The 25722-nt window shown below is 31.8% G+C and overlaps 1 protein-coding gene and 1 non-coding gene across 3 annotated transcripts in view; both read left to right on the top strand.

The window, feature by feature from the left end:
• Positions 1–25722, top strand: part of Mtrex (Mtr4 exosome RNA helicase) — a 97215-nt gene that overhangs the window by 25097 nt on the left and 46396 nt on the right. For both annotated transcript variants that reach the window (XM_076857286.2, XM_076857287.2), the window contains 12 exons: positions 756–930; positions 1977–2067; positions 3725–3849; positions 4846–4944; positions 5521–5623; positions 7251–7382; positions 8644–8723; positions 10098–10208; positions 11954–12055; positions 14945–15070; positions 19017–19167; positions 25459–25631. In XM_076857286.2, coding sequence (XP_076713401.1) covers positions 756–930; positions 1977–2067; positions 3725–3849; positions 4846–4944; positions 5521–5623; positions 7251–7382; positions 8644–8723; positions 10098–10208; positions 11954–12055; positions 14945–15070; positions 19017–19167; positions 25459–25631 — 1468 coding nt within the window. The remainder of the gene's footprint in view (positions 1–755; positions 931–1976; positions 2068–3724; positions 3850–4845; positions 4945–5520; positions 5624–7250; positions 7383–8643; positions 8724–10097; positions 10209–11953; positions 12056–14944; positions 15071–19016; positions 19168–25458; positions 25632–25722) is intronic.
• Positions 20924–21026, top strand: LOC143400625 (U6 spliceosomal RNA). The gene has a single exon (XR_013091524.1). It is a non-coding gene; the product is annotated as a U6 spliceosomal RNA (small nuclear RNA).

Genomic DNA, 25722 nt, shown 5'->3' with positions numbered 1-25722 from the left:
CTAATTTCATGGTCTTTGTTTAAGTACTTTACAGAATTTTTGTTAAAAACAAATAGTATTACTATAAATTCCATAGCTGCAGAAGAACTTTTCTGTAATCAGAACCTACTATAACTTTTAGTTAAGAACTGGTTTGATTACTATTATACCTGGGAAAAAGAATACATATAGATTGACTTGTTTTGAAACTCTGGAGAACAAATACCCACTTGTTTTCTATGGTTTTCTCATCGTACTCTGTAAATGTATAAACTGACAGGCAGAGAGGTTCTAAACTTGGAGGCCCATTAGTAATATCAAAGTTGTTTTTTTGCAGGAAATAGGGTAATCATTAGTAGACCGTTCGTATTGGCAATCAAGTTTTATTAACTGAATGAGCAGAGCTAAAATTAAAATGTTCTTATTCATTTATACTATTATATTTAGAATTTATTTTAAGATTTATTAGTATAATTGTAATAAATAGAATAGATATAAATGTTCTGTAAAGTCAGTATTGAAAATAATGAAGGAGAGATTGAACATTAAATTACATATTAACAATTTAAAAAAATTTTTTTGTAGTAGTAGATGGGTGCAATACCTTTATTTTATTTATCTTTATATGGTGCTAAACCCAGGGCCTCACATGTGCTAGGCAAGTGCTCTATCACTGAGCTGCATCTTCAGCCCCTACATAGTAACAATTTTTGAGATCCTGTACTTGAAAGAAGTTTTATAATTTCTTTATTGTTAATTTCATTTTACATTTTTAGGTATGCCATTGCATTGGCCTTAAGGGAAAAGCAGCGTGTAATATTTACCAGCCCAATTAAGGCTTTGAGTAACCAGAAGTACCGAGAAATGTATGAAGAATTTCAAGATGTTGGTCTCATGACTGGAGATGTGACTATTAATCCTACAGCATCTTGTCTTGTTATGACTACAGAGGTAATTTATATAGTGCCTCACTTAACTTTCCCTTTTAAATTTAGCTAATATATCTATTAAATTATAATGTAATATTTTATCACTTTTTAGATAAAATACAATACTTCATTTTCTCAGTAGACTTATTTGAAATGAATACAATTTATTTTAAAATATTCTAGTAACATTAAATGTATTTCCAAATTACTGCTACTCCTCATGTTATGTTGTATGGATTCTTTTTTTCAAGTACTTTTTTTCAAGTTTTTACTGTCAGTGACATGAAAATGTTTTGTTGGTTATGTATACATAGTTTCTTATAAGTAGTGGCTCTTTTTGTTCCATGTGATTTTTTTGTTTTCCTCTGCATCATCTAAGTGTTGATTAAAGTAGGTAATTAATCAGCTTTTTAAAAAATGCAGTATTTAGCCTCCTCTTATAATCATAGTTAAATTTTGCAATATTTAATAACTAAGATTTACACATGATTAACTATCTTTACTGTTTGAGGTACTTTTGTTCATACTTTAGTAATATCCTTTCATTTTACAAGAATATAGTGTAATAGCACAAATTAGGTTCTGTCTGGAGAGTCAACAAAAAGCTTCTCTCACTTTTCATTTTGGTGTTCAGTATAAGTTAGGCACCAAATCTATCTATGGAAATTTTCTTTTAACTCCAAAAAAAAAAAAAATAATAAAAAAGATTGTAACAAAGAGTCTGTGTTGTGAAGTGATGATGCAGTAAACAAGGGGCAAACTGTGGAATCCATTGTCTCAGAAGATAGTTTAACTTTCTTTCAAATCCTAGGAAGTGCAGCCCTTGGGAAAGTGCTGTGTATAAAAGAAAGTGGCTTTATATCCTAGAGAGTAGAGATGATAATGGTTCTCTTCTTGGATTATATTTGATTAGTAATTCAAGTTGAGAAGTCAGAGATATGTAGCCATCTAAAATTATTTTAATATATCCAAAGAATATCCAGAATTCCTTAATGGGAAAAAGAAAGTTTTTGTCTATTAGATGTTGTGCTAAAATCCTGCTAAATTCCCCTCCCCTTTTTTTAATAGATTTTAAGAAGTATGCTGTACAGAGGTTCTGAAGTTATGCGAGAAGTTGCTTGGGTCATTTTTGATGAAATCCATTACATGAGAGATTCAGGTATGTTCTACAGTGCTGAGATGTATACCATGTATTTCATTAAAGAATGGTATTAGGAGCACTGGGGTGGTGGCTTGGTTCTAAAGCACTTGCCTAGTATATGTGAGGCATTGGGTTCAATTCTCAGCACTGCATATAAGTAAATAAGGGTCCATTGACAACTAAAAAATATATATGTATAAAAAAGACTGTGACCTTAAAAACAAAGGCATTAAGATTTTGAACCAAAACTGCTCAATTTTGCTTTCAATTTTTGTGTTCCTAGGATTCTAATAAGTTATAGCTTCTTTAAATTGTAGAAATCATCATGAAACATTTTCCTCAGGATTTCAAGTAAAGCTCCTTAATAACTTTTAGTAACTTTTGTTGGGTAAGAAAATACTAATTCAAGCCAGGCGCTGTGGCCGAAGCCTATAATCCCAGGGGCTCGGCAGGCGGAGGCAGGAGGATTTCTAGTTCAGAGCCAGCTTCAGCAACTTATGAGCAAGGCCCTAAACGATTCATAGAGACCCTGTCTCTAAATAAAATACAAAAAAGGCCTGGGGATGTGGCTAAGTGGTTAAGTTCACTCCCCAGTACCAAAAAAGAGAGAATACAAATTCAAATAAAGCAAATTAGTGCTGGGGATATAGATCAGTGTTAAAGCCTGAGGACTTGGGTTCAATTCCCAATATCACAAAAAAACAAAAAACAAAACTGACTTGCTTTTAATACAGAACTCTTTAATATCAATAACATTAAAGAATTTCTAAAACTTCTTACAAGGTTAACATTCTTGATTTTTATTGTTAGTTTAGTTTTTTACAGTAAACTTGAAATGTGTGTTTATGGTAAAAAGTGGAAGTAGGCATGTGAAGTAAAAATGAGCAAAGAGAAAAAATTATTTATATCCTTTACTCTGGCTATTACATTACTATAGTGGAAAAGTAAGTATACTGGGAAATTTGGGAGTTCTGAGAGAGTTAATGTTAACAAAGAGGTTTAAAGGGTAATGTTTCATATGTACACACTAAAATCAGGATTTGATATTTTATTTAAAAGCACAGAATTTAACAAGGTTTTTATTAGTATTTCACCCTTGTCAACTTCACTCTATTAAGCTGTGAACAGAGTGGTTTTGGTTTTTAAATCAGGAATCCCATGTTGATTTGTTTATTGTAGGGAGGAAACTGTCAAATTGACTTTCCTGGTTTTTTTCCATTTTAATAAAAACTAACTTATTAGAATTCTGGTGTTCATCAGATCTTTCTTTCATCTTCACAGGACTATTATGGTAATTTAAATGAAAGATACCCTATGGAACAGTAATAGTTTTAACTTCCAATTTGTTTTCATAATTTTCTACAAGCCATTAACCCCAGCTTTTTAAAGTGTAGTGGAAATACTGTTTCCCTGCCTTGTCACTGGGACTCTGAAGGAAAGGATTCAATCTGGAACTGCTTTTTTTTTCAGGCTATTTCAGAGTAGATGGTGTTTTAATGTACCAACTTTCTAATTCATAGCTTCATGATGAAAAGTAGTTTTCAGTAGGTTTTGATGCTAAAAATATGCTTGTGTAAAGTGTTCTGCATTTTAAATTACTAAGCTTAAGAGAAAATAATTTTAGATAATTGTCACCAAAATGTCACTGAATTCCAGGGTATATTTATTTTTTCAGAGCGTGGCGTAGTATGGGAGGAAACTATTATTTTGCTTCCTGATAACGTTCACTATGTCTTTCTTTCGGCTACTATTCCAAATGCCCGACAGTTTGCTGAATGGATTTGCCATTTACATAAACAGGTATTTTCTTTCTCCCTTTTGATGATGCTATTATTTTTACAGATTGGCCTTACTGTACTTTTCTTCTAATGCTATTCAGATTAGAATAGCCTTACTACTTCTTATACAAGTAGCTTATCAAAATCATCTAACTTTTTAGAAATGCTGATTTCTTAGTCCCATCTCAAACCCTTGGAAGATAGATTTTTTCTAAGTTTCTAAGTTAATCCTGATTATCCACCAGGTTTGGAAATGACTGTATTTACTCTGACAATGAGACACAAATACAAAGTAGAGTTTGTTTCCTCTTAAGGCTTTGGTACCTAGTGGTCTCTTGAACATTTAATTTGATTTGATTTTTCCCATGTAACATTGTCACACTTTCTTTTGTTTCCATTTTCTTTGCTAATGCAGATTTAGTGTCTGACTAGGCTCTTGTAACAATTATTTGTTTATGCATACTGAATTTTTTTTGCCCTTAATTTTTCCTCTGCACTAATATCCTCATGAAAAATTATTTTTAACCTATTTATGAGCACTCCTATAGAATGTTTTTAATACTCTCCCACCTGATGTTGCCTAAAGGAGAGAAACCTAGTGGATCTAGATCTGCTGGGATAGCTAGATCAGTCTGTCGCTTTAGAAAGATTTTGAAAAACATTTGTGGGGTACAAAAAGTTCATTTACCTCAGGAATCCTTTGTATCACCATATTATTTCATAGAAACAGAGCATGTTCTGTGTACTTACATTATCCCAGGAGTAGGTAATGGGTACTTGAAACATAGGATCACCAATTAGGGAATTGTGAATTGAGACAGTCTTGTATGATTTTGGTAGACTTAATTTTTCTTCTTTCCTCTTAACTAGTTTTAAAAATATTCTTTTAAAGTATTTTATTTTTGCATGCTTAAATCACCATTTTAATTACATGAGATCTTTTGGATGGGTCAAATGTACATTTTTATATTGAAGAGATAAAAAGTTTGTATATGTAATTATTTCTTTCTTTTTACAGCCTTGTCATGTCATTTACACGGATTATAGGCCTACTCCATTGCAACACTACATTTTTCCAGCAGGGGGAGATGGCCTTCACCTTGTGGTTGATGAAAATGTAAGGGTTTGTCATTCTGTCATACTTCATTATCTTGTTTTTCCTTGATATTGAACTAGAGAAAAATGGCAGAGATGCGTATTTTTTTCTCAAATAGTTTTGCATTCCAAAATTTATTTTTTTAAATATTTTTATTTCAGAATTTGTATTTGGTCCCAGGCATTATGGGACATGCATTTAGTTTCAGCTACTTGGGAGGCCGAGGCAGAACGATTGCTTAGTCCCTGGGCAACCTAGCAAGACCCTGGCTTAAAAATAAATAAATAAAATTATATTTGAGATTTGCATTTTTCTTATGCATGAATTTTCCTATCTTCCTTTTCTACTATTTAAAAACGTCTGAGAATTGAGGCTCTAGATGTGTTTCAGATGTTTTATGCCTTGCTTTTCACAATTCCATTCCTTCTTATTACCTTTTATTACCTCTCATCAAGGATTGTTTTAATTATTTTAGTAACCTTTGGTTTATTTATTGTTAAATTGTTTTTATTATTTGATTAAGCTTTGTGTTTGAGTTATGAAAAATGTTTGAATTATGATTAAATGTAAATTACTTAAAAAGATCTTTGATTTCAGGGTGACTTCAGAGAAGACAATTTTAATACTGCAATGCAAGTGCTTCGAGATGCAGGTGATTTGGCAAAAGGAGACCAGAAGGGGCGGAAAGGAGGAACAAAAGGTAATTTGGAACTTTGTTTCAAGAGGATTTTACACGTAAATTGTATATTCAAATTATTCCAATATTTTATGTTTTTAATGTTTTTCTCAGGAATCTATTTAGAGATCTAGATGATATAGCAAAATTGAATGAATAAAGATTGATCTCTACATTAGTTTTGATGTAATTTGAATAAAATAGAAGTCACCCAATTAAAGTGTACAATTCAGTGGTTTTTAGTAAATTCACGTTATTATCGAAGCTTTTTTTATATTTACACATAATTCACATACTATGAAATCCGTTATTTTAAAATACATAACTTGGTAGTTTTTAGTATATTCTTTTGAGTTTTAAAACCATGACCACTATGTAATTCCAAAATATTTTTATCAACCTTGAAAGAATTCCTGCATATATTAGCAGTCATTATCCATCTTATTCACTCCTTATTTTATTTATTTATTCTGTGGACTTAGGCAATTACTAATCTACTTTCTGTCTATGGATTTGCCTTTCTGTACAGCTCATATAAATGGAAATCAAAAGTGGTCTTTTGTGACTGGCTTCTTAAAGTTTTTAAGATTCATTCCACTTATATTGTGTGTCAGTACTTCATTCTTTTTTATGGTCAAATAACATTCCATTCTATGAATAATACCACATTTTATTTCTCCATTCACCAGTCAATGAACATTTGGGTTTCTAATTTTTGATTGTTATGAATAATGTTGCTGTAAACATTCTCTTATGTACTGCATGTTCTTTCAGGAATATATGTGTTTTATTTTTTCCTTGTTATGTACCTAGGAGTAAATTGATGGGTCATATGAAAGGAATATGTTTAGCCTTTGGGGGACTACCAAATTATTTTCCAAAATGGCCTCACCATATTACATTCCCATTAGAGTGTATAAGGGTTCCACTTTCTCAACATTGAATCCAGGGATGCTTAACCACTGAGCCACATCCTCAGCCCTTTTTGTATTTTATTTAGAGACAGGGTCTCACTAAGTTGCTGAGGCTTGCTTTGAACTTGCTATCCTCCTGCCTTAACCCCTGGTATTACAGACATGTACCACTCTGCCCTGTTCTCTTTATTCTTGCTAGTATTTAATGTTTTGTGTCTATTCAAGTTTTGTGTCTATCCATGTAAATGTCAAGGGATATTTCTGTGTGGTTTGATATACATTCCCCTGATTGACTAGTGATTTTAAGCATTTTTTTATATGCTCATTGGTCATTTGTACATCTTTGAAGAAATGTCTATTTCTTAAACTTTGTCCACTTGTAAATTAGATTGTTTGGCTGTGTTGTAAAACTTCATTTTCTATTCTGGATTTTAGACCTTTATCAGACAGATGATTTGTAATATTTTTTTGTGTTTGGATGGGAGTTTTTTTCTTTCACTTTATTAATGAAGTCCATTAAAGTCTGAAAGTTTTTCATTTTGATGAAATCTAGTAGTAGATTATTTTCCTTTTATTGCTTTCGTTTTTGGTGTCATATCCAAGAATACTTTCTCTGACTTAAGATTATCAAGATTTTATCCCATATTTTACGAGCTTTATAGTTTTAGCTTTTATGTTTAGGTCTGTCATCCATTTTTAATTAATTTTGGTGTATGGTTTATCTACTTTTTTTGCAGGACCATCAAATGTGTTCAAGATAGTGAAAATGATTATGGAAAGAAATTTTCAACCTGTAATTATTTTCAGTTTTAGTAAGAAGGATTGTGAAGCTTATGCTCTTCAAATGACCAAATTAGATTTCAACACAGGTACTACATAATTTGTCTGTAGTTTTAATGTGGTGTGAAAATTAATGTAAAATACATTTCTAGTAATGTATCTGTTGTTACTTAGTACTCAGCATGTTTGAAAAGTTTTAAGAGACCCTTGCTTTAAATTTCTTTCTTCTCTACTCTCTTTTATTAATAAAGATAAGTATTAAGCTTTATATTATTCCCAGATAACTCTATGGAGAAACATTAAAATCATACCATCTTTCTTTTCATTGCAGTTGGTTATTGGGGTTCTCTCTTCTGCTTCTTAAGAATTAGTCTCTTGATCAGACTACCTTGTCTTATAAATGTTGTGCTTCATTTCTAATAGGTAATTAACTATGTTGAAACTGAAAGTAGTAAAAACTTCTAGGAATATATATTCACTATGAATATACCTCACTAGCCTAGCCAAGAATTGCAGTTGTGATTAATACTAGCCCAGTTGTCATTCAGTTCTGCTGATTCATATGCAGTTCTTACAGTGAGTAGTAAATGATATCTTGAATCATCCAAAAATCAAATTTCCATTTTATTGTTTTCTTTATCAAGATAGAGATTGTTTTCTTTCTTTCTTTCTTTCTTTCTTTCTTTCTCTCTTTCTCTCTTTCTCTTCCTTCCTCCCTCCCTCCCTCCCTCTCTCTCTCTCTCTCTCTCTCTCTCTCTCTCTCTCCCCCCCATGGGTAAAAGTAAAACGACAGATGGTAACTACACAGCTTCCTAATGCCAATATTTTTTGAGTGAATTGCTCTGCTTAGAAGTGTTTTCTCTAAAATACTGGTGCCAAAAAGGATAAAAGTTTCAAGATTATATGTTGATTAATTTAATAAATATTTATTGAGTAGTTATTTGATAGTACAAGAAGACAGTCCAGTGATTAAGAGCATGGGCTTTGGTATTGTTACTCTTAACAGTTAATAGCAGTGTTGATTATATACACTAAACCTCACTTAATAAGAGGTGGGTAATAATAAAAGGTGGGTAATAATAGTTGTTGTGTCCTATATTGTTAGAAATAGGTGTTACTCGTAAAGCACTTAGTGTAGTTATTTGTTACTATTTTTATTTGCTTTTTTCATGAATTTAGTCTTCTAGATACATTTTGAGAGACAGTAAATTTTATTAATTATGTGGTGATTTTTATCTGCTTCTTAAGCACTGATTCTTTACTTTTACTCTGTAGACTCCTATTGTAATGTGTGAAGTTTGGTATCAGACTCATTTTAATATTTATGTGCCCTTGAATTTTCTCTCTTAGACGAAGAAAAGAAGATGGTTGAAGAAGTATTCAGTAATGCAATTGACTGCTTGTCTGATGAAGATAAAAAACTCCCTCAGGTAAGTTTTTAAAATTACTAAGTGTAGATGTTAATAAATGGCTTATATTAGCTTTTGTAACAGTGTAGCACTGCTTGTACTTTGCAGCCTTGTTTACTGAAATGATACCTTAATTTGTATTTTAAAGTGCTGAAAAGGTAACTGGAGAAAAGATTTGGTAGCTTTTCACCAAAAAAAAACAAAAAAAAAACACATGATCTGAATATTAATGCTTTTGTTGCCACATTATGAAATTTTTAGTGCTAGTACTATTTCTTAATTCATAAGAATACCAAATACAACAAAACAAGAGAGTACCTAATCAAAATTATGTTTAGTGAGGAAATTAACACTACTTTACTGTAATCATGTTTTTCTTTTGAACGATGAAATTGCCTGAGAATTCTAAAATATGCTGATACTTAGGTGCCACTCCCAGAGATTCTAATTTGATGGCTCTGGTTTCTATACTGTTACTAGATTTCTTTCAAAAACTCCCTATGTGATTCAACTATATATCCAAAACTGAAAACTACTACTTTAGATCAACATAGTACATGAAACTTTTGTTATATGAAGACAAATATTTGGAGTAATACTCTGCTATACAAATGAATGCTTGATTTGTAAGGGATTTATCTAAGACTTACAATAGCATGTTTGTTGACCTTTAAAACGGTATTTATAAATCTGTTTTGTAATTTTTCTTCTCAACTGAATTATTAGTATAAAAGGAATGAGCCATATCTTTATACAAAACTTTATTATCTTAACACACTTCTAATAGTAGGTATTTGATGTTTTATAGATGTTAATGATTATGTGTTTATTTTTAAATGAAGTTCATATTTATGTTAAGTCTGGTCATAGTTATTTTTCTTGCTTATGAATGACCAGTTACATTTTAGGTTTGTTTGTTTATTTTTTAAGATACAGAGTTTCACCCTGTTGCCCAGACAGCTCTGAATTCTATAGATTAATCCTTGTACATCAGCTTTCCTAGTAGCTTGAACTATAGGCACATACCAACATGCTGGTCTGTTAATTTATTTTGCACAGATAAACTCTATTCTCTTAGCTCATGATTATTTTGGAGGAGATGAAATGATCCTGAAAAATTTGAGGCATCAAAGGATTTGTGAAATTTATTCACACATACTTATCATATCATAGATAAAGGAAGGCCAGAGTTTGTTTATATTTTAAGTTAAATAATCTGGCAATATGGGGTTTGGGTTTTGCTTTTATTCTGATAAGATTTCATGAAAAGGTTTTTATTCTGAAAACATTTTATGCTTTCTTTAAACAGAACATTCTTTTTAATTACCCATTTTTCTTAATATTTACTTTAACATTTTAAAATGTCCTATCATAAATGTTATTCGAAAATCACAGGTTGAACATGTACTTCCTCTTTTGAAGCGAGGGATTGGTATTCACCATGGTGGTTTACTTCCTATTTTGAAAGAAACTATAGAAATTCTCTTTTCTGAAGGATTGATAAAGGTATGGTTTTATTTTTATTTGTAATGCCACTGAATTATGTCCTATAGACAGTTTGAAGATTACAGTTAACATTGTTTGTGAGCAGTTTTATTTTGTTTCTTCTGTGTGGGGGATTGAACCCAGGGCCTCACGCATGGCTAACCAAGCACTCTATCACTGAGCTATCCTCACAACCTCTCTCGGCAATGTTTTGATTTTTGTGTTTATTCTTAAAGAATAAATTTTGGCCTGCAGATTAAAAAAGAAATCATGTTTTCTTAAAGTAGGAAATAGTATCACTATTGAATACCTTTTGGAGAAGGTGCTGTCTACTTATTAGACATGGAGTTGATTTAATAAGTGAACTTCTTCCTACTGATTAAGAGGACTCATTTAAAGAAGACAAGAACTGCTTGTTAAAGTTAGGAAAGAGAGGACTGGGGTTGTAGTTCAGCAGTAGAGCACTCGCCTCACACATGCAAGACTCTGGGTTTGATCCTCAGCACCACTAAAAATAATTAAGTGAAATAAAAATATTAAAAAAAAAGGATTAGGAAAAAGAGTTATAGAATGTTTTGATTGAACCCATGGAGAATCTAATTTGATTTTCTAAAAAAATTACATTGATGCTTGAACCCAGAGGGTTACAGTTTCACATTGGAAACATGAGCTTCTATATGACTCACCAATTATTTTATATTTAAAAATCATTAAAGTTTTAAAAAGTATGGAGCTTTATTGAGAATTTTAAAGCCTTACATAGAATTTTTTTAAGAAATAATTTTTCATCCTGAAGAATGTATTTGAGGTACTTTTTTGAGGGGGGCCAGGGTATCAGGGATTGAACTCAGGGACACTCAACCACTGAGTCACATCCCCAGCCCTATTTTGTATTTTATTTAGAGACAGAGTCTCACTGAGTTGCTTAGTGCCTCATTATTACTAAGGCTGGCTTTGAATTCACGAATTCAGAGATGATCCTCCTGTCTCTCCCTCCCAAGCTGCTAGAATTACAGGTTTGAGTTACTTTAATAAAGATTTGGTAATGTTTATACTGGGTCTTAATAAGTCCCTTTTTTCCCTTCTAGATTATAAATTTGTGAAGTTTTACTTTTAAAGGATCTTTTTTAAAAAGTAGGAATGATAGTTGTTTGTTGTAAAATTCAAGTAATTATAAATAAAAAGTGAAAGATATGCATTCCTTTCATTTCCCACAAATACCTTCATTCCTTTTAGCCAAGGAATAGTATTCTTTAAAGTATTATCTTTCCTATTGAGGAAAATTTGGTGTCTTAGTGACATGTACATATATCTTTTTATGCTTCAACTATTTTTTGTTGGTTCAATCTTAGTTGTGATCCTAAAGACTGAGTCTGACCTCCCCTGAGATCACAGTGTTGAAGTGATTTCCAAATCTCTTGTATTATTAGTGAAGAAGCCAGGAAATTTTGCAGTATGTGTTTAGAAAAACATTGTACAGTTTGAAGCTTTTTTACACAAGTTGAGAGAATTCTTGTTACCGCTACTAGAATTTAGAATAGGCTGTTTTCCTTGAACTAAAAAATTTGGGGATACCAGGGACATCAAATAATATCTAATACTTTTGTATGCAAAATATTGTAATACATTTGCAAATGGCATCTTCTCTGTTATTTTTGTAGGATCTCATTAAATAATTAAAAATTATTGATAGTTTTTTACTTCTGAAAATTGTAAGACTGATTTTTATCTTAAAATACATGTTTAATTATATATTATTTGTTTAGGCCTTATTTGCCACAGAGACTTTTGCTATGGGAATTAACATGCCAGCTAGAACTGTTTTATTTACAAATGCCCGTAAATTTGATGGGAAGGATTTCCGATGGGTGAGTAAAGTAATTCATATATTGAAATAACTTTGATTTTTGTTTTACCTAAAATGACTTTGCTTTGGAGATTTTTCAGTCCCAAATACTTAAGAAATTGTACCTGAGCTTATATGGTGGAGATTCCTTAATTTGAAAAAACTTCAAAATAATAAAACACTAATGACCAACACGATGCTCAAAAAAATTTTGGCTTTTGGAGCAGTTCAGAGTTTTGTATTAGGGTTGCTAAACTGATAAAGTCTATACATGTTCCAAAATCCAAATTCCAAACATTTCTGATATGGGATATAGAAATCTGTACAAATTACAGATTTGAAATCTAAAAATTAATCAAGAGTAAACCATGGATCCCTTATCTATCCAGTGACTCCCAGAAGCTCCTTTGGATGAAGGAGTTTGGTGATGGGAGATAAGTCTATGAGTTATTTTTTAATTCTTTTAAACATTTTAAATCTAGAATGTTCATTTCTTAAAAGTTTAAGGTATGTAAAACACCCCTATTACAATGGCAGTTTACAGCTCACTGTTTTCCCCCTTCAAGTATAAAATAGAAGTTCTAATGGGTTTACATACATATTTTGTAAACACAGAACAAAAGAGAGTTGGGAGCATGGGTGAAACAGTGAACTGGGGAAATAGTAAATCTTAAATCCAGAGAAAAATGCCCCATTCATCAAGCAGTTACCAAGGTTAGATACTGGGATGCTAATGTAAAATCAAGAACTAAAAAAACCCCAACTTTAAAGAAAATAGTACCACATGAAAGTTACATGCAACATGTCTATAATCTTATATCTAAATATTATAGATGCTCTTAGAAGCATTTATAGAAGGATAATATTGTAAGAAGGGAAATCAGTTGTATGACTCGTTAGAATCAAGGGAGACTTCATAGAGAAGGTAGTTCTTTACTATCACCAGATGCATCTTTATCAGGAAGGCAGTGAAGCATTGGTAAGGGTGAAAAGCAGTGATAAACGAAAATTTTCTACATTGAGTATTCAGTATGAGCCAAAGACTCATTTAGTATAACATTTGGGGAGAATTATGAGTAGTCCTTTACTTTGAAATTTATCATTGATTCTTAATATAATTTCTCTGTGATTCTTTTCAGCTTAGAGATGTTTCAGGCAGTAATTACTAATCATCAAAACCCTGACAAGTACCCATGGTAGAAGTGTAATAACAACAGTGTTTTGCTTGATTTGTTTTGTTTCAAAATGTATTAGATACTATAAGATAAAGAGAAATTTAAGCATAGTGGGCAATGTCAATTCTCTAGACATTTTTTACATACCCTTCTAAAATGTTTTTAACTTACTTTTTTAAATTGAAAGGAGTAATTTATGTAGAATATGATTTTTAATTATAAAGAGCTATCTTTCGTGTTTTGTATTTTAAATTAATATAATTTTTGTTTTCCATAGTCTATCAGCTTAAAATTAAGAGAATTCTATGTGTAAAATTGATGCTATAAGAAAATACATACTAAGTCTTTTGTAACTTGATCCTTGGCATTCTTTGTCCTTTTGTGGGAAATGTTATAGTTTGGATACGAGGTGTCCCCCAAAAGCTCACGTGTGAGACAATGTAAGAAGACTTTGGGGCTGTGAAAGTCTTAACCTAATCAGTGAATCACTGATGGTATTAACTGAGTGGTGGCTGGAGGCAGGTGGGGTGTGGCTGGAGGAAGTGATTAATTGGGGGCATGGCCATGGGGTATATATTTTCTGTTTGGAGAGTGGAGTTTTTCTTTCTCTGCTTCCTGATCAAAATGTGAGATATTTATTTCCCTCTGCCACACTCTTCTGCCATGATGTTCTGCCTCACCTAGAGCCCCAGGAAATGAACCAGCCTTCTATGGGCGAGGACCTCTGAAACCATGAGCTCTCAAATAAACTTTTCCTCCCCTAAAATTGTTCTGGTCGGGTCCTTTAGTCACAGCAGGGAAATAGCTGACTAAAACAGTAATACAAGATCTCAGGATAAGGGTAAGTAAGGAGCTGAATTTAACAAAGCAGCCTCTTCTTCATGATTCAAGATCATAATTTCCTAATTATGATTTTAAAATTATCATTGATGCCCTTTGATCCTGTTGAGATTTTTATTGAATTTTTTTTATAAAATGTTTTGATGCTTATAAGAGTTGCTATTTTTGTTGTTTTTACAGTACTTTCCTTGTTCTAAGATGACTGATCTATTCTTATTTGATGCTATAAGTAGTATGCCTTCTTATAAGCATAGTGTTTCTTCACTCTTCTTGAGTTTTTTTTTTTAATGGAATTCAGACTTATACATGTACTTATACAAATAACTATTCCCAGTGTTCATCTGGTTCAGTGCTGCTTTGAAAGGTTGCATATGAAAGATTCCTAACGTTTCTCCACTTGTTTATCCTCAGTGGCAGATGAATTGTACCAAATCCCAAGCATACATATCAAGAATTCTGCCTTTTTTAATTGTAGTTTTAATTTTATCTTAATCTCACTTCAGTTTTAGAAAATTAATTATGGTCAAGTCACTATATTTGGTTCATTGTTTGCTTTCTCAGATTTCTCTGTTTTTCAGACTATTAGACTGAAAGGTTTGTTTTTGTTTTTTTTTTAAATACCAGTGAATAAGCCAGTATTTCCTGGTAGCTATGGTGTATTTGAAAGCATGAATCAGCAGTTACTGGCTTAGAGCTAAAATTTAGTTTTGTAACATTATTCTCAAGTGCATTTGGGAACTTCTACTTAAATTTTTCTATAAGTTCATGTTGTTTTAAATCGTGTTTTCTTCCTTGGAATGTAGAAATTTTATTTGTAAAATTTAAAATAAAAATTCAAGAACATGGGGGAAAAAAAGGAGTTTCTCCTAAACTCTATTTTAATTGTGTTCATTCAGATTTCCTCTGGTGAATACATTCAGATGTCTGGTCGTGCTGGAAGGAGAGGAATGGATGATAGAGGAATTGTAATTCTTATGGTAGATGAAAAGATGAGCCCAACAATTGGAAAACAACTACTTAAGGTAACTGAGTTAAGGTTCCATGCTTTTACAAGAATTGTAGAAATATACTTCAGGAGCAACTTCACAATTAGTTGTATCAGTTCAAGTACCTTTCTAAAAGTAGATGATTTTCATTGAACTATTTAAATTTAGGTAGGTAGAAGAAAATAACCACTCAAAATACTGATATCTTGCATTGTACTTCAGCTAAAAGATGAAGAGCAGCTTATACAATGGAGGTGGCTGGGAAGATGCCCAAAGAGGGCAGAAATGTTTACTTCAACCTCCAGATTTAGGATATCTCTATTTGCTTCCTCTACTGTACAAGTTGCAGTTTACCTATCTGATAGGAAGTGGGACACATAATATTGATGTTTTGGACAGTCATTTTCCTCAATCTTTTCAAGCCCAAATGCTTTAATAAATTCATCCAGCAAATATACTTTCACAGTTCACTTTGTTAATTATAAATATCTTAATCATAAAATTGTATTTTAAGCTTTATTGAAAATTAGCTTTTTATTTTGTTTGCTTAGTTTTTGAGGTTTGGATGGTTGAGGAATTTTCCAGAAGTTTAACTGCTTGCTTTCCTTCTTTATTTAGTAAGAAGTCCTTAGAGAAAACATAATAAGATAGGAAACATCAAATGAACTAAACACGTAATATTAATTGCTAGCCAATTAGCTCCTCAAATGAAGCTGTAAAACATTTTAAGTTATACCTATGTCTATATGTATCAAATAGATTTCTGTTTAACTTCTAAAACTTGGGAAGAATTTACATTGGGTAGTTATTACATACATATATCAAGGGAAAATTAGATAAAGATGTCACGTATATTTTTCTTTGTTTTTATAAAAGTGAAGACAAAGCATGACTGTACATATTCATAATGGTCATATGGTATCATGTTTTCAGTTTCAAACATCAACACTTGAAAGCCTTTTCACAAGGATTCATATAACTTTAATTCTTCATGGAAGGAAAATGTGTACACAAGACCAAAAATTTGTATTATTCTTCTCTTTGACTAGTGGCAGATGTAACAAGTACTGTTTCTCTTTCCTTGTATTATATGTATGAAAAGAACAGAATCAGGTTGCCAGATTGTAGGGGGTAATATTTTTAGGATAGCATCTGGTTCTTTAAGTACAGTTTCATTCCATTCACATGACATTTCTGGATTTGTTGCTCTGTAAGTGTAAAGATCTGTTGTCTTTCATTTAATTCTTAGAACATTTTCAGCAACCCAAGAAAGAAACCCTCTACTTCTTAATAGTCACTCTCCTTCACTACTAAGATCTGGATTCTTAAGTTCTAGACAGCTACTAATCTTTCTGTTTCTACAGATTAGCTTATACTGAACATTTCAGATGAACAGGCTCATATAAAATGTGGCCTCCTGTATCTGTCTTTGTTTGCTTAATGTAATGTTTTCAAGTTTCATCTTGTTGTGTCATGTGTCAGTACTTCATTTCTATTTTATCAGTGAATATTCCATTGTATGGGTATACTACACTCTGTGTGTGTGTGTGTGTGTGTGTGTGTGTGTGTGTGTGTATACATTGCTTGATTGATTTCTGTACCAAGAGGGAATTTATATAGTCATATATTACTGCTGAATAGAGAAGTGATCCCAATATCACAATGAAATTATAGTGAAGAAGATTCTTTTAACAGAATCTTAGATTCATCATACTAAATAAATTGAAATTGAAACTAGAACAGTTAAGATGGTAGTGTAATTTAGGTATGATTAGATGAACCACTGAACTGAAATGGTAGCAATGGTAAGAAAGCAAAAACTAATCTGAAATGTATTGAGGAAATAATCTGCAATGATTAATTAAAAGGAAGGGGGAAAAAACAGAAGAACTCCTAAATTATAACTTAAGTGAGAAACTCATTTTCCTTTAATCTGTGAGAGAAATAAGTTGGTTAAATAGGGAAAAAACAAGAGAGATTTTATTTTAAATAGTATAACTATCTTATTTTTCATTCAAACTGGAATACTGTAAGATTAAAGGAAGGGGCTATTAGTAATTATACCAGTTCAATAGGGAAAGGTGGGACTACCTTGGGCTTACTTGGATACAGTGTCAGAATCTATGCTGAATTTCTGGTGACTGAAAATTCAATTGTGTGTCTTGTATAGCAGTTAAAAATACAGAAGCATGGACTGTGGTTGTAGTTCAGTGGTAGAGCACTTGCCTTGCACATGTGAGGCACTGGGTTTGATCCTCAGCATCACATAAAAATAAATAAATTAATTAAAGATATTGTGTCCATGTCCAACTAAAAATATTTTTCATAAAATACAGAAGCAGGGCTAGGGTTGTGGCTCAGCAGTAGAGTACTTACCTAGCACATGCAGGCCCTGGATTCGATCCTCAACACCACATAAAAATAAATAAATAAAATAAAGGTATTGTGTCTTAATACAACTAAAATAAATATTTTTAAAAAATACAGAAGTAGAGCTTGGGGTTAGAAATAAACATCTGGCATATTGAAACCCCAGATTTCTTAGAGGAGGTAATACAGAAGATAAAAATAACAGAAAATTAAAACTGAGCCTGTTTGCAGAATTAAGAAATAGCTGAAGTTCTCCAGTTCCTCTTTCTAAGAGTCTGTTATTTATGCTAAATTTGCCCCTCTTTTGGGCCTTATTGTTAAGGTAAGTGAATAAATGTCCGAATTTTATGGCTCTTGAGGTTTTCAGAGTTAAATACCTTCATTTGATATTCTGGTAAAAGATCTACTTCTTTTTCTCATAAAAGCTGTCTACATACATTTAAAAGTCTGAATTCTAAATGGTGGGTCTGTAGTTCTCAACTTAAGATACCCTGAATAATAGAATTTGCATATTTTACTACACCATTTAGAAATATTTAGCATACTTAGTAAAATTTCTAAATATTTCAGCATATTCCCTCAATTATATAAAGTCATTCCTTTATATAATTATATACTTTCATACTTATGAGGTATTAGCATTTAAAAACATACTTCCGAAGAAAACATTGCTAAAAAAAAATGTTTAGATGTAAAGGTAATATTTTGGATATAAACCTTACTGTAAGTTAAGGTCATACTATTTTAAAATTCCACAATAAAATTTATTGTATTTTACAATAAAATATACTATCTATTCCTTAGTCTAGCCCTTCTTTGGTAACAGCCACAATTAGGAGGACAAAAAGGAATTATTGAAATATACATAAAGAATGGTCTTTAAATTTAGCAGTTTGTCACAGGAATTTCAGGATACTTTTATTGGACTGGGGACGGAGGTAAGTGGTTAGAGCACTTGCTTCACACATGGAAAGCCCTAAGTTCTCTCTCCAGCACCATCAAAAATAAATAAATAAAAATTTGAAAATACATTTTTATCTGAGTATCATACCAATATAATTTTAGTGTGCTGTTTCAATATACATTAACTCATGCTTCACTAACAGATGTAAATTTAGGAACTTAAGACTTGTTTCTATTACCTGCTATGTATTCATTGCTGGTTGGTAGAGGACATTGTACTTATCATTGTTAGATCTGATGATACCACAATAATCTGGTACATTATTAGTCACTGTGCCAGAGGGGAAATGATATCTTTTCACACCAGCAAGTAAATATGTAGCCAGGAAGTGAGTGACATGTCACTTGCCTCTCAATTTATTAGGGGGCCAGAAAAGCACAATCCTACCATGTGCTTGCAAAGCAGAAAACTAAACACATTTGGCATAGAGTGTTTTAATTACTATTGTCCTAGTGATTTCTTTTTTCCCCCTTCACTTTCCGAAACATCAACTATTTTATCACTTTACATTAGTCAACTAAGGGAAAGAACTAGTATAGTTCTGTAGTAACACATAACATAGATTAAATGATTAAGCATTATAACATTAAAAATGCTTATAAAAATTTATTTAAAAACTTATGAAATTGATATGTTATTCTCTCTTAGGGCTCAGCTGATCCTCTAAATAGTGCTTTCCATTTGACTTACAACATGGTTTTAAACTTACTACGTGTAGAGGAAATTAATCCTGAGTATATGTTGGAAAAATCCTTCTACCAGTTTCAGCATTATAGAGCAATTCCAGGAGTAGTAGAAAGTAAGTATAAAATGACTGTAACAGAGAAAGTAAGTATAAAATTACTGTAATAACAAAATGACTGCATTACTGACTGCATTTGGCCACTTTTTTTCTTTTTTTTTTTTTTTTTCTAGTAAGGCAAAGCTTGGTCTCTATATAAAAAAGACTGCAGAACTAAATTCTGGTCTTTTTATAGAGAGGAACATTTGGCAATACAGTTTTTTCTAGTTGGTTCCACCATAGTATAATTTATTGGTTTAGATACAGATATATGTATCACATTATTCATGTTCTGGAATAATAGTACAACCAAAAGCTTGGCATATTAAAATTTGATTTGTAAGAAACATGTATATATTAGTCTTAACCTTTTACTACTTCTTACTATGAGTGTCATAGCATAAGCTTATGAATGATTATTGAAATATAATGCTTTAATGTGGATTCATTTCACTACCTTTAGAACTTCTAATTCCTGATATTAAGATAATGATTTTTAAAGTCCAAAACTAAATTTTCTATGGTAACTACATTCAAATTGTTCATTGATCTTTATAGAGGGTAGTGTGGCAGATCATCTTAGTGCTGATTTAAAAGTAAATAAAGGCAAAAGTGGTTTACATAAAATTATAAAAAAAGTTCACAGTTATTGCAAAAAAAGAAAAGTGCAGTAAACAGAAAAGCTAAAACCATTTATAATCTCACACAGGTGGCTGTACAACTACTGTTAACAGTTTGTATTTCTTCCATCCTTTCTCATGCTTGTGCTTTTCTTTTTTTATAAGGTAAATACAGTTGAGCTTTTTTCATAATAGTTACTATTGTGCTTGTAATTTATATCATTGCTTATTGTTTCTATCATATGTTAAATATTTACCCTATGCCTAGCCTGTATTAAATGTTTTACATTTACTAGCTTGTTAATTATAGCTTTTTTAAATTGAAGTTCAAGGTACTGGGGTTGTGGCTCAATGGTAGAGAGCTCACCTAGCATGCATGAGGCACTGGGTTCTATTCTCAGCACCACATAAAAATAAAATAAAGATATCGTGTCCACCTAAAACTTAAGAATAAATATTTTAAAAAGTAATAAAAAAATAAAATTGAAGTTTAAGTTCCTTTGAAAAAATGTGATTTTTTTGTTGTTGTTGGGTGGGTGGTGCACACCTGTAATCCCAGCAGCTCAGGAGGCTGCGGCAGGAAGATCACAAGTTCAAAGCCAGCCTCAACAAAAGCAAGGTACTAAGCAATTCAGTGAGGCCCTGTCTCTAAATAAAATACAAAATAGGGCTAGGGATGTAGCTCAGTGGTTGAGTGCCCCTGAATTCAATGCCCAGTTCCCCGTTCCCCCAAAAGAAAAATGTGATTTTTAAAATAAGTGCATAATATTTTATTTTGTGAATATACCATTATTTATTTAACAATGAGATTTCTTTCTATCTCTAGTATGTAGGTCAGTTCTAATCTGTTTTTTTTTTTTAAAGTGGGGACTTACAACATGACTTACAACGTGGTTTTAACTTACTACGTGTGAGTAGAGACCCACTCACCACTCTTTTTTTTTTTTTTTTTTTTTAATTTGTTGTTGTAGTATATGGACAGCATGCCTTTATTTTATTTGGTTTTTTTCATCTGATGCTGAGGATTGAACCTAGTGCCTCACACGCCTCACCCACTCATTTTTATTGTCGCCAAATTAAATGAAGTATAATGTGCCCTAGAGGAATGGAAAAGGCTTAGGAGATCCAAGAAAGTTAAAGTCTGTCTTGGTGGCTTGCTTCAACAGCACATACACAAAAATTGGAACGATACAGAGAAGATAAGCATGGCCCCTGGGCAAGGATGACATGCAGATTCGTGAAGCAGTTCATATTTTAAAAACAAAAATTTTCTCTCATTGTTTTTAACCTTTGCCTAGATGATAACCATAACTATTTCCCCTTAATACCTCTGGTGTTAGATAAAATCTTTTCAACATATAACTAGAAGGAGCTTTGGCATCATTTTACAGATTTAAAAATGGGTGTGGGTTAGAGCTAGAGAAATTAAGTCAGTGTCTTAAGTTATACATTTGATTTATGGCAGAATCAAGATTAGAATCTTGGACTCCTGCTACCAACCAATCTTTTTAATAAGAGAACAAGAGTATCTCTAGTAACTTCCTTAACTGAAATAAAATAAGGATGACAAAAGAATAAAAAACTTGAGCTAGGTAGTTTTAAGACTCACCTTTAAATTTTCAGAAAGTTGTTGAATTTTTAAAGCACATCTATAAAATCAATGGCAAATATATAATTTCAGATGTTTTTATTATTTTCTTATAAAAATATATAATGCCATTTGTTGATAGCAAAGAGAAAGTATATTTTTAGTTTTAGAGAACTGTATTTTCTTTTTGTATATATTTTTTAGTTGTTGATAGACCTTTATTTTATTCATTATTTATAAATGGTGCTGAGAATCGAACCCAGTACCTCACACATGTCAGGCAAGGGCACTACTGCTGAGCCACAATCCCAGCCCTAGAGAACTGTATTCTTAAGGGAGCTGTAAGTCTCCTCCCACCAAGAATTATGTAATAATAAAATAACAAGATCAAGAAGATTTAAGTATACTTTGGATTTGAGTTTGAATCAAATTTAAGTACACTTTGGATTTGGGTTTGAAATCAGATTAGCATGAGAGAAGGAAATTCATGAATTTTAGCTCATATCATAGAAATTTCAGATATTTTCATTGAAACAGGTATATGGTTACAATAGTTAAAAAGAATTAAAGTCTTACTAGGCAGCACTAAGTTACGCAAAGTAGGATAATTACATTTATATGTACCCAGTGGTTAGACTGGTTTATAAACTGAATAACCAAGAGAAACAGAGATGCGTATTGGTATACTTACATTTGCTTCCCCCCCCTTCATGTAGTCCAACAGTCTACTTTTTATACTTATTTTGCATTTCCATAGAAAAATACCATAAGTACATTGGGATGTAGAGGGAAGACTTCACAAATATTTTCTTATTTATTTAAAGCCCTTCTATGACTCTAGCTGAGTTCACATTGTTCATTATGACTTTGACCAAGACTCTGTTACTTACTCTGTAAACTTAAAATATAACCCCTATTTCTCCATTCCCTATCCTCTATTTTCTCAGACCTCAGCTTTTGTTTTGTTTCATTTTGATGTAATTCCTGATGTTTACCCTTCCTAGTGTTGCTTCTATACATGCATATCTTCTTGCAGTATACTCAATCCCTACATATGTTTTTAAAGAAATGATGCCGTTTTTCTAATACTTTGAAACCTGAAATGTAGACTAGTATTTTTAAAGATACAGAATAAATCTTTATTTAATAATACAGTGCTTTATTTATTGTTATACATCTTTTCATACAAGAGATACTTTTAATTTGGTTTACTGAATTATAGTAAAACTAGGATTTCACTGTTATTTTATTGACTAAAAAATGCAGACCTAATTTAATCCTTTTGTTTAGCTTCATTAATTGATTATACCATGGCTAATAGCAGAGCTGTGGAATTAGACATGGGTTTGATTCAGTTCTGCCTGAGCCTTAATTATTTGTTCTGTGATAATATCTAATGCGTCTCATGAGAATTAAATGAAATAATGTTACATGCTTAGTAAGTGCTTGTTGTAATTACTGAGAATATTACTCTAGATCAGTAAAGCAATTTACACTTGAATCTGTTGAAAATTTTGCATAGTATTGGGAGTGGCAGTTTGTTTCTCTGTCACTCACAGGTCTTTTCTATGTATTTGGTTGCAAACTGTCTTAAGAGTTTATATGTTATATGTGTGTTTTAAATGTTACTTCCTAAAATACTGGGGTTCAAGTACTCATAGGATCTTCTACTTTTTACCCTTCATTGAAACCAGCTTCTTATGCTGACGTACTTTTACTCTCTGAATGTGATAGGAGATATATAGTTGCCTTACCCACCCACTCCTACCACCGTCCACAGTTGAACATTGCTTAGTCAGCCACCCATGATCAACTGTAGGTAAAAATACTAAATGGTCCAGAAATAAAATAATTCATAAGTTTTAAATTGCACTCCATTCTGAGTGCCATCATGAAATCTTACTCTGTCCATCCTGGGACATGAGTCATCCTATCATCGTTGCTGTATATACTGTCCACTTATTAGTCACTTCATAGCTGTCTGAATTATCATATCTATTATTATTGTATCACAGAGTGTTGAAGAAATAGCACAAAGGTAGTGATGCTGTAAGTTCAGACATGCTAAAAAGAAGAAGGTCATAAATTGCTTCCTTTCAGTATCATCTTACATTATCACAAAAAGAAGAATGTAGTACAGTAAAGTATTTTGAGATAGAGACCACATTCACATGGCTTTTATTATAGTATATTGTTTATTCTATTTTATTATTATTCTTAATCTTGTACTGTGTTTGATTCATATATTAAACTTTATCATTGGTTTGTATGTTTAAGTTATCTCCTTAAACTCTTTCTGTTAATGCTGTGTTCCAATGAGTGCTTCATAGTGTTACTTTGTAAATTTAGGTGGAAGAGCTGGGTTATCATTTCTTTGTGCAGTTTTTATTTTCATATAACTTCTAATGACTTCTCTTTGTTAAGTATCTTTTTGTAGGTTTTTAGTTTTTTTTCTTTTTCTGATAATTTACTGCCATATTATGTGTTGTTATGGACAGCGTTCTAGCCTTTAATGAATTAAATACAATTCCTATAAGCAGTGATGCAGTTCATTTAAAAGTAACCAGAGCTGGGTGTGCTGGTGCATCCCTGTAATTGCAGCTATTGAGAAGGCTGAGGCAGGAAGATCACAAATTCCAGGCCAGCCTGAGCAATTTAGCAAGACCCTGCCTTAAAAATAAATAATAAAATTGCTAGGGATATAGTTTAATAGAATGCCACTGAATTCAATACCCCAGTATTGCACCCCCCTCCCAATAAAAAAGATCCAGTCATTTAAAAATAACCAAGGTAATGCTTTATACTCAAGGGAATACAAAAGACTAGCTATTTGAGAGAACAGTTTGTGAAATGGTTGATAATAGTATTAAAATTAGCATGTGTGAGACCCTGAGTTCAATCCCCAGTACTGCCAAGAGAAAAAAAGAAAATGGGAGAAAATATTTGCAAGTTATCCATCTGGATAATCTGTCTAGTATCCAAAATATATCAAGCACTGTTACAACTCAGCAACAAAAGGCAATTCAATTAGACATTTTTCTAACTTATGTAGAAATGGCCAAGAAACACAGGTGCCCAACATCATTAGTCATAAAGGAAATGTAAATCAAAACCACTTCTGTCACTGAGGTGAGTTTTTTTGTTTTGTTTTTTTTTTTTAAGTAACTACACCATTTTCTTAATGCTATAGTTACTGTGGACAATAGTTTGGCAGCCATCCTCAACAGATTAAATACAGAATTACTTTGTGACCCAGCAACTCCACACCTGAATATATATTCAAAAGAATTGAAAATGTGTTCATATAAAACTTGGTCTCATATGAATGGTCATAGCAGTACCATGAACAGTAGCAAATATGTGGAAACAATCCAAATGTTCATCAGCTGGTAAATGTGTAAATAAATGTAGTATATTCATATAGTAGAATATTATTCAAACTTAAGTCATGAAATACAGATACAAACTACATCCTGGATAGACCTTGAAAACAATATGCTAAGTAAAGGAAGCCAGACACCAAAGGCCACATATTGTATGATTCCCTCTATATGAAATACGTAGAATAGACAAATGCATAGAGACTCAGAAAGTATAGAGAGAAAGATTGGCAGAAGCAGGAATAAGGAGTATTTGCCTAAAGGATATGGAATTTCCTTTGGAGATAGTGAAAAAGTTCTGGAACTAGATAATAGTGGTAGTTGGGTACATTGTGAATGTACTGAATATTACTAATGGTACAATTTTATGTGTATTATGCCACAATAAAAATAGTTTATTAACAGTGGGCTGGAGGTATAATGAAATGAATAAAGAGAGGCGGTCAGCACTAGAAGCAAGATTAGGGCAGCAAGTAGAATCCAGTATAATTTGATTAACTAAGAGATAAGGTGGAGACAAAGAAGGTAAATCTTAACAGAAGGGGGAAAAATGAGACATCATGCCCTACAGTCATCTCTGAAGATCTTTTCTTTAAAACATCTAATATAATCTGTGCAAACTAACTTTTCCAAATGTAGTTATAGTGGGAAAATAAATTTCTTGGTTATAATTTATGTAAGGTATATAATTTTTTATATCATGTATGTGTTTTATTTACAGAGGTAAAGAACTCAGAACAACAGTATAATAAAATAATAATTCCCAATGAAGAAAGTGTAGTAATCTATTATAAGATTAGACAGCAACTTGCCAAACTGGGTAAAGAAATTGAAGATTATATTCATAAACCAAAATACTGCTTACCATTTCTGCAGCCAGGCCGTTTGGTAAAGGTATGTCTTTGTTCCTTCATAAAATATTTAACTATCTGAATATTTAAAAATATTCTGGATATTGTAATATTTTCTTTATCTTGATAAAATG

This window comes from Callospermophilus lateralis, chromosome 5 (assembly GCF_048772815.1).
Source record: "Callospermophilus lateralis isolate mCalLat2 chromosome 5, mCalLat2.hap1, whole genome shotgun sequence".
NCBI classification, from domain to species: Eukaryota; Metazoa; Chordata; class Mammalia; order Rodentia; family Sciuridae; genus Callospermophilus; species Callospermophilus lateralis.
Note: the sequence above shows the minus strand (reverse complement) of the source record. Positions and strands in the feature narration are given on the sequence as shown.